Source organism: Dromiciops gliroides, chromosome 3, assembly GCF_019393635.1.
Source record: "Dromiciops gliroides isolate mDroGli1 chromosome 3, mDroGli1.pri, whole genome shotgun sequence".
NCBI lineage: Eukaryota > Metazoa > Chordata > Mammalia > Microbiotheria > Microbiotheriidae > Dromiciops > Dromiciops gliroides.
This window is the reverse complement of record NC_057863.1, coordinates 492868964-492879135: the sequence shown is the minus strand read 5'-3', so window position 1 is coordinate 492879135 and position 10172 is coordinate 492868964. Positions and strand designations below refer to the sequence as shown.

At 40.0% G+C, this 10172-nt stretch overlaps 1 protein-coding gene across 1 annotated transcript in view; it reads left to right on the top strand.

Moving 5' to 3' along the window:
• The first annotated feature begins 1195 nt into the window (after positions 1 to 1195).
• Positions 1196 to 10172, top strand: part of JAM3 (junctional adhesion molecule 3) — a 106133-nt gene continuing 97156 nt past the window's right edge. The window contains exon 1 of the mRNA XM_043997267.1: positions 1196 to 1342. Coding sequence (XP_043853202.1) covers positions 1267 to 1342 — 76 coding nt within the window. The 5' untranslated portion in view covers positions 1196 to 1266. The remainder of the gene's footprint in view (positions 1343 to 10172) is intronic.

Here is a 10172-nt window from a genome sequence, read left to right as displayed (position 1 = left end):
ATACATTTGTTCTGTCATGAAAGCCACTCTAACAAGACTTTATTAAATGTCTACTATATGCTGGGTGCCAAGCCAGCCAATGGGGATACAAAGACAAAGATGAAACAGTTCCTGCCCTTATGTAGTTTATATGTACTGCTTCTAAAATTCTATGAATGTTGTTGTAGTGTTACAGAAATTTAATGCTTCTAATTATTAAATAGGAACATTAGATTCTCTTATACACTACCTTTCTTTTTGTGAGGCAATTGGGGTTAAGTGACTTGCCTAGGGTCACACGGCTGAGGGCGGATTTGAACTCAGGTCCTCCTGACTCCAGGGCCAGTTCTCTATCCACTGCACCACCTAGCTGCCCCTACACTACCTTTTAAAAAAAAAAATCTATGTATTTTTGTGAGGCAATTGGGGTTAAGTGACTTGCGCAGGGTCACACAGCTAGCATGTGTCAAGTATCTGAGGCCAGATTTGAACTCAGGCCCTCCTGACTCCAGGGCCAGTTCTCTATCCACTGGGCCACCTAGCTGCCTCCTATACACTACCTTTTGAAGATATATTTGCATTAATATCTCTCCTGCCAAAATGAAATGAATGACTTCTCTGTGCAGTATTTTCTCAAAGATCTTAACTGTTAGAAATTACCTTAGATTGTCTGGTATGACTTCCCATTGAAGACAAAATGGGCCATATACAGGGTGTACCAAAAGCTTCAGTGAAGTTTTAAACTTTAATAGCTTAAAACTCCATTAAGATTTTTAGGCCCTTTGTATATTCTATATTCCTAGGTATTCTGTGCCTTTGCTTGTGCTTTAAAATGAAATTTCTTACTCTTTCATTTCAGTTGGGTTTAAAACACTGTGTAGGGAAGGAGATTTCTGAACTGGATTTCCATAACTGGGTACATGAACTTCTGAATTGTGTCTTCTCCCCTCCCAGATCCATAGCACGAGATTCTTCCGGTATCTATGGTTACCGCACACGCATGCCCCTCTCTTATACGTGGATCATCCCCCTCCACTCCCATCTTCCAACTCCATTGAAAAGGCTTCCCATGTGCCCGGGACGAGAGCATCCCCGATTCCATGGTAACCAGACTCCAGCATCTCCTGTTACCCCGGTGACCGCGCTGCTGGGTCCTGGGGTCGCTATGGTAGTCGGGGGCGGGTCGATCGGCTCTAGGGGCGGGCTAAGCGCAGGCGCAAGGCAGAAGCGACTCCTCACTGGAGCGGTGGCTCGGCTCCGGCGGTCCCTCAGTTAGTAACCCTCGACATGGCGCTGAGCCGGCGGCTCCCCCTTCGCCTCTGCCCTGGGCCGTCCCTGCTCATCCTGCTGCTGTTTGTGCGGAGTGAGTCCCGGCGTTCCAGGCGGAGGGAGAGCAGGGTCTGGGGGTGGGGGTGGGAGGGTGAGGGCCGAGGAGGAGGAGGAGAAGGAGGAGGAGGAGCAGGACGAGGAGGAGGAGGAGGGGACGGGAGCTGAGCGGGCCCGGAGCTGCTCGGAGATGGGGAGAACGGGGCGGAAAAAAAGAACACCAGAGGTCCGAAAAGGAATAACGATCCCGGGCGGAGTAACGGTCCGCGCGCGCGCACGTCGGGTTGGCGCCGCGTGGACACCGCAGCCTCCCAGCCCTAGGCGGGCGCGAGGAGGCTAGCGGGGCTCGGGGGTGGGGGTGTGGGGGGCGCGCAGCGGGGGGCACAGCTTGGGTAGGGGTAAGGCGGGGAGGGGAGGGTTGGGAGACACTCGCTTTCCGGGAAAGGGGCCAGGGCCGGGACACCAAGTGCGGGTGATGCTCTGGGGCAATGTCTTCTGGAAAAGAAAGCGGGGTGGTGGTCTGTTTTAGTGCTTGGTAGTAGAAAGGGTCCCTCGTGCCCGCCGAGAGGTGGGCTAGTGAGGGTCGTGTCCCCCAAACAGCTGAGATGCGGCTCTGATTTGCTTTCGAATAGCTAGGCACCCGTCACCTTTGCCCTGTGTGCTATAGGTCTGGGGAAGTCTGCTTTTGTATACTGTCAACAGAGGAACTCGGACCACCGCACTCAGTGGCAGCTTTGTCCTGGTTTGAAGACCCCAAAAATCTGTTTGAAGGAGTTCCCAATTATCTCTTAAGAAGGTTAACACAAATATAGCTATAAAATTATAGCATAGTCTATCCTATATATAGGCTATATGTAGGGCTAGCTATGCAATATAAACGTATGTAATACATATACATATGGATATAAATGTAATAGGGTTTCTATATAGATACCTTTATGCCCTGTTATATCTATGTAGACATATAGATAGTTACATAGGGCATCTATAACCTATTCTCTATATATTTATATATGATGTCTGTAAAGATATATTAGCTATATCTATGTTTGTTAGCTTCCTCAATGTACCGTCTGTGTAAAACACCATACAAAAATATATTGTATTGCACTTCACAATTTACAAAACCCTTTAATACACTTTCTTATTAGAGCCTCTGATAGAATAGCCCAGTTAGGTACTTAAGGCAACTGTCTTTATTGCCATTTTAGAGACCTTTTGGCCCAGAGAAGGGAAGTGCCTTGCTAGGTCACAAAGGGGACTTAAATCTACATCTTCTAACTCAAATCTTAGCTCTTTTCCATTACACCATAACTGCCACCCCAAGGTCTGGGTCCTTTTCCAGAGTGCTAAGACTCCCAAGACTTGATTATTTTCCATCTTGGTCACCCCACCCCCCATACCACAATGATTCCTGATATGCATCTACAGAAACAGGAAGTAACTTTTTTGGAGAGGGACATAGTTTCCAATTTGCTGTAGAAATTTACTTAGATGTAAATGGATTTATAGAGATTGTGAAAAATGATGTGGGAAGAAGCTAAGGTAACACAGGACTCTTTGGTGTCAAGATAGTGTTAAAGGATTTAAGTGATATGCATATCCATTGTCTGTTGGTTTCCAAAAAACATAAAAGAATTGGGAAAGATAAGTAATCATAGGTTAGGCAGGGGACAAGGGTGTCAGGAATGTCCAGTTCCTGACGATAGTGGTAAGCTGACACTGAGTTCCATTCACTCAGTGGAACAACTGCCTATTGTTGTAGGGACCAGTCCACATGAAAGTTAGCAGTTTTTTATTGCAGAAACATTTGCTAATTCTGTTCAGGAATGAATTTCACTTTGGTCATTTGTTATAAGAGCTTTGATGGTTTTACATACCCTTAACCGCTCTTGCTGTCTCCCAGAGGGGTTATCTTTGTGGTTTTACTTAACCAAGATTGGTGTTTATCCATCATGAAGAAAAGATGAACAGAATCCTCAAAAGTCAAAACAATCACTGATGTACAATCACAGGCACTTTTAGAACATAGTTATTTTCTAATAGGGCATTTTTTAGCATATAATTTCACATTCTTTAAGTGTTTTCATGATTCACAGGTGCTTGGTGGCTATTTCACATTTTGTTTACAATCACTGTTCTTTATTGCCTTTATCATATGTAAAACTATTAAAGCATACCATCTTGGTTCATGGACTTTGATACATGCTGTCAGTGGTAGTCTCTGCATGTCAAATTTGGGAATTTTAAGTATATGTGTTAAATAAGACATTTTCATTAGGCAAGAGAGTTATAAATCAGCAGAACCAAATCAGCAATTGTTATGTGCTGTGATGTCCTTTGTTAAACTGGTTACAACTAAAATTGAGATTTACAAATATTATTCCAGCTACCTTTTAAAAATTATAATATAGCAATTACTATTTTTAAAATCTTTTGATGTCCTAGATAAGAAGCGTTTTATTTGGAATTAAAACTGTAGCAAAATGTATCTCTGGAGCAAGACAGTTTGTGTATTGAAGCTTAACTTAATCTGCAAATTCAAGATTTTCAGGTAAAAACATTTTTAAAAATCAGCCTGCATCATAAATCCTGTTTTCAGCATTTGTTTAGACTCTGAAAGAGGGCTTTATGGGAATGGCTGACTTGATTGCTTTTCTTTGCATCTTGACTTTTAGTTGTGTTTAACTGGGGTAGAGTTGAAGATGAGGGAATTGGATTAGATGGTCCCGAAGGCTCCTTCTAGCTCAAAGTCTTATGTTGTTTGTCAGCAGGCAAGATCATCACCACAGTAAAACTTTTTTTTTTTAAGAAAAATAAAATCCATCTGTTTTGAAAGCAGACTGTGACTTCAAGTCAGCTGTCCATTCCTGAAATGACTTGTTCATGGTCAACTGTTCTTGAATGCTTTGGACTAGGGAAACTGAATGTTTAGCTCTCTCAGATTTTCTCTTGAAAGTAATTACAGTGATGTATTATAACTAGAGAAAATTACCAAACGTTCTTCTCCAATTTTATGAAACTTACCCCAAAGAGAACCAAGTAGAATTTGTTCTATACATTTTCAAACTTATATCAAACAAAAGCTGTCTGATGTGGCCACAGAATGTAACAGAAGAAGTTGTGGATTTGGTACAACCAACTTACAGCTGTTGCCAGAGAATATGATACCAGTAAATTCCATTCTCATAAGTGCTTTGAATTTCTTTTCAAGCACAAGTGGAATAAAAGAAAGAAAAATGTGGTGGTTTGTGTGTGCCTGGGCTCATGGATGCACAGACAGAATACATCCAGGAGTCTGTTGGATGATGCCCTAGTTCTGAACTTGGCTTCCCTTTTTAGATCTGTTTACTATCAGGCAGAGTGAATGTGGTACCACTGGAACAGAATGCAAGTTAGGATATTCTGTACCTAACCTCTAAGTTTGTATATACAAATAGCTTCACCATTAGATAAAGAGATGCCTGAGAGTGAATTTACTAAGCAGCACATTCCTTCACACCCAGTTTAACAAGGACAGTAACTACTGTGATATTTTATATGGAGATGCATCCCCTACTTGCCACTTGTCATGGCTGGCTACGATATATAAAAAGCTCTCTGCAAATTAGCTCTTACAACTGATATATTTCCTTTGAGGGAATTTTATATGTTTATAATAGTAATGTATACTCCATGTTATATTTCCCAATATTAAGTCAGTTTTTTTATATCTTTGCATCCTTGACTCTTAGCAAAGTGTTTGGCACATAGTAGAAACTTCATAAATGATTATTGATTTATTATACTGAGGCTAAATGAAGCTTTTTCAGAAATCAACAGATGGAAAGAAGGTTTCATTGTTAGTTGTTTCTGATCACCAGGAAAAAAGTTTCCAAACTTTTTTTAATTAACTGAGGCCACATAAAGCTTTTCTTGGTTATACTTCTGTGCATGTATAGAATATATATTCCTTGCTGTAAACTTTCTATTCAGACCAAATTCTCACATCTTTCTTATAAAGTCATCTTTGAACAATCTACATTGTTGGTTTTTTTCCTACCCTGAATTAATTCTACTGGCATGTGTAGTCTCTGTCATATAGCTTTATACTTGTTCATAGACTGCTTTGTATTGTTCTCTAGTTTTTTGATATATATCTGTTTTATCTCCCTGACTGGATTAGAAATTTAAGTGTTGAGACTGTGCTTTGCATCTTCTTTCATCCTCTCCTTTTTCCTCCACTGTACACAACACAGTGCAAATGCTTGTAGACTTGACTGGCTTTCAACCCGTTTATCAAACTTGTTTGTCAACTAGCAAATTGTCTCTGCACCTAGAAACAAGCCCTGAAATTAAAGCAATTTCAGTGTGTGGTTTCTTAACATAAAGATAATTAACACAAACAGTTGGTCTCAACATTTACATTTTACTTTGACTGCTAACAGATAGAATAATGAAAGGTTTTTACTTTTACCCTCACTAGATAGTCTACTCAAATGCTTAGGGAAATTGTATGGATTTCGTTTAATCTAACAGCAAATAAAATGTGCTTGTTTATATCTTCTGAATGTCAGTCACAGAGAGGGTGGAGCCCCACACTTGGATTTCAGTTGTTTGATCACGCATTCTTTCTGAGTTATTTAATGAAAGATTAGCTGTCACTGGCTTTGGATGGGGGAAAGGCAGCAAAATGGTCAACTGTGGCATTCTCGTTGGAATGCTTGCTGGGAAACCGCTAGAGAACACATCCTAGAGGGAAGTAGTTGGTGGATCTTTGTTTTTTTCATCTTAAGTGATAAGAAGACAAAGGTCAAATTGACTTCCTTTGGTGAGGGAAAACTTGGGAAAGGGCTCCATTCCTTCTCAAAGATGTTTCCTGATGTAAGCTGTCAGCTGATGCATCCTTATCACTTTTTCCTGCCTGATTTAAGCTTCCTTACAGGATATCTCTCTAAGGAAACTTTGTTAAAGCCTTTAGGATAAAACACAGATGTCCTGAGCTCAGCAGAGACTACACCAAGAACCAAGACAGCTGCTATGTTTACCTCTTTCTTGCCCTTAAGGTGTTACTGCCAACATGCTGGATTATTTAATCAACAAGCAAGTGTTTGAGTTTAAGGGACTATGCAAAGTGCCTAATTTATAGGATTTGTATGGGGGATAAAAAAGAGTATAAAGAGGGGCAGCTAGGTGGCACAATGGATAAAGCACCAGCCCTGGATTCAGGAGGACCTGAGTTCAAATCCAGCCTCAGACACTTGACACTAGCTGTGTGACCCTGGGCAAGTCACTTAATGCTTATTGGGGGGGCGGGGAGAGTATAAAGTACACTTCCTGCCCTCAAAAAATTTACATTCTAGTTGGAGAGACAGGACATGTACATAAAGATATACCTACAGCATGCAAGGTCCATAGGAATTCAGAAAAGAGAAAAGCTCATTATGGGATAGGATGCTTATTAGAAGAGATGGAACTTTTGACTTAGGACTTTTGACTTAATTAGGTTACAGATAAGGAAAAACTCAGAAAGAAGGCTCATCATCAAGAAAGGGAAATGGAAATGAAATTTTTTTTAAATGGAGCTGGAAATGCACATGTATTTGGGGGTCAAGTAAACCTGTTTAGCTGTAATAGAGAATTTGCAATGGGGATCATGAGATGTTAAGAGTGCTGAGTTGAAGATTGAAGAGGTACTCCAGTGAATGATTTTGTCTGCTATCCTGTAAGTGATGGGGAGCTGTTGAAAAGCAATAATTATAAGACTAGACCCATTTCTATAAGAGCAAAGCTTTTTAAACTGTGAATGGATGGGGTTGCATAATTGAATGTGGGGGTCGTGAAAAATTTGGCAACAGTAAAAGGCTATGCACAGACATATCTTATATGACTATATACCTGGGGTTGTATAAAATTTTCTCAGGCAAAAAGGGGTGGCGAGTAGAAAAAGTTTAAGGTGCCTTGCTATAGAGCTTTGGAACAGAGGAATGATGTGATTAAAGGAGTGTTTTTAGTATCTTAGTCTGGTTGCAGATGTAATAATCAGTTATTCAACAAGTAGTAAGTTCTTACTCTGTAATAAGCATTGTGGTTTGTGCTGAAGTGAGAGAATTCCTGCCCCCAAGTAATTTATACTCCTCAAAGCACATGTGGAATAGGGGTGGAAAATGAACTTAAAAACAAAAACAAAAAAAATACCTTTCATAACTGTATTTCAATATAATTGGTTTCTTTTGTAATCCTATGTGTTTACTTTATTTATTTAAAATATTATTATGAGAAGGGGTCCATAAGATCCCAGAGGGTCCATGACACAAAAAAGGTTAAGAACTCATGAGTCTTCCGTCCACCATCTTATCTATTTTGGGGGGGGGGACCATATAAAGGAGGCTATTCTTTGCCTCCTTTCTAACGTAGGCATAATCACTGAATGGGTGTTGCCTCAGGCAAACAGACCTGTGAAAGTCCATGGCTTAAAAGGCCAAGATCTTACATTGCATTCCAGGACCATCTCCGTTTGTCCTAATATATGTCTTGCCACTGGACCGAGAGGACTCCTTCGTCATGGTACTCTTGGAGAATGAAGAACAAACCACAACAAGCTGCCTCAATGCCTAGGGCCTGGTATGTAGCTAGATGCAATGAAATAGTCTTTCTGCTGGTTATGGAGGGCTCACTCATCCTCAAATCTGGCCAGCTCTGCCATGTCCCCAAACTGACTGGATTAACGTCTCTTCCCTTTTCTCCTTGGAATGTGGAGCAGGACCATCTCTGGAGGTGCAGGTAGAGGAAAATGGCATGATACCCTAGATGTCTAAGCCCTAGTAGCTTATTGAATGTTTAGGAAGAAAAATGGACAATAACAACAGTAATAATAATTGCTCATATTTATATAGCTATTTATATATCACTTTAAGGTTTACAAATTACTTTTTATATATATGTATATATGTGTGTGTATATATATATATATATGTGTGTATGTATATATATATGTGTGTGTGTGTGTGTGTATATATATATATATATATATATATATATATATATAAAATCTCATTTGATCCCCATTATAGCCCTTTTAAGGTAAATGCTATTATTTGTCTTCATTTTACAGAGAAGGGAACCAAAGCTCATAAAGGTCAAGTGATCTGCCTGACGTTATACAGCTAGTAATTGTGTGAAGTAGAATTTGAACCTATACTTTTCTGATTGCAAGTTCAAAGCTCTTTCCACTATTCCAGACTGCCTTTATATATGTGACACCCCCTGTGAGGCTACTCTCCCTGCTCCTACTTTAATTGCTTTGCCTCTTAAGGGGTCTGGGATTAACCCTGAGGGGCTTCCCTCTGCGGTTCTTCCAGGCTTAATCGGCTTTTACAAAGGATGTTTTTTAATCAGGTAGCTAGAACCATTGGTACACTGCATTTCTTAGCTCTCTGCCCCTTTCTCGCTGCCCTCCCCATTAAATCCTAGCATTTACTTTCCCCCTTGCATACACAATGTACCAACAGAGAATGGACTCAAACTTAAGGTAGAAAAGTAGTGAATCTCAAAAGTAGAGAACATTGTGGTCAAAGGGTAAATTCACAACTCTTGGGTTTTGGAAGTCCTTTCTTGATTTACATGGCCAGCATTCTCTGCTAGGTTAAAGGGTCATGCCCTTGAAGCAGCTTCTTCTTTAAGGTGGCCCTCTGTATTCTTCTTTGTCCACAGTGTCTCCCTGATATGTCTTTTTCTGCTTGCATACATACATACGTGGTTCCCTATACTTTTCAGATATCGGGCTTCTATAAGATATATTTATCCAGAAGTGTTTTTCTCAATTTCCTTTTATTTTAGAGATAATTGCTTTTCTATGCAAATACTTTTATTATTACAAAATAAAATCCATCTATTTTATCTCTAATAATTTCTTCACAAATGAAAGAAAATTTCATTAGATGTAAATTTTGAGATAGGTCCATTTGTAATTCATTCTCTGAATGGTAGTTTGAAGCCATAAACAAGAATGAAATTTTCAAGGGAGGAAGTGAAGAGTCAAAGGGAGTAAATAATTTTGAGGACTCACTTAACTTCTTTCCTCACCCCATATATCCAAACTGTGGCCAATGCCTGTCAGTTTTACCTTCATAATTTTTTTTTTTTCAAAAGCACCCTTCTCTCCTCCACCTTGATGCAGGCCCTTATCTTCTCACACCTAGACTATTGCAGTAACTTACTGGTTGTTCTCCCTGACACTGGTCCCCACTCTGGCCCGTCTTCCACTAAGCTGCCAAAGTGACCCTCCCAAAGCTCAGGTCTGATGTCATCCCCCTCCCTACTCAATAAAATCAAGTGGTTCCCTATCACCTCTAGGATCACATATAAAGTCCTCTGACATTCAAAGCCTTGTATAACCTGGTCTTGCTACCTTTTGAGTCTTATATCTAACATACTCTGCAATCCAGAGACATTTACCTCCTTGCTGTTTTTTTAAAAAGATACTTCATCTCACAGCTCTGGGTATTTTGACTGGCTATCTCCCATGTCTGGAATACTCTCCCTCTTCATCTTCTCTCCTAGCTTCTCTGGTTACTTTCCAAGTCCAAGCTAAAATCCCACCTTCTCCTGGAAGCCCTCTTAATTCTAGTAACTTCCTTCTGTTATTTTCTTTTTTCCTTTTTTTCCTATTTTATTTTATTTTTTAAAATTTTATCGAATAGAATTTTATTTTCCAAAATATATGTAAAAACAAATTTTAACATCAATTTTTAAAAAATTTATGTTCCAACTTCTCTTCCTCCTTCATTCCCACCCTCACCCACTAGAACACAAGCATTTCGAAATAAGTTATACATGAGTAGTCATGGAAAATATTCCCACATTAGCTAGGTCATGAGAGAAAACAG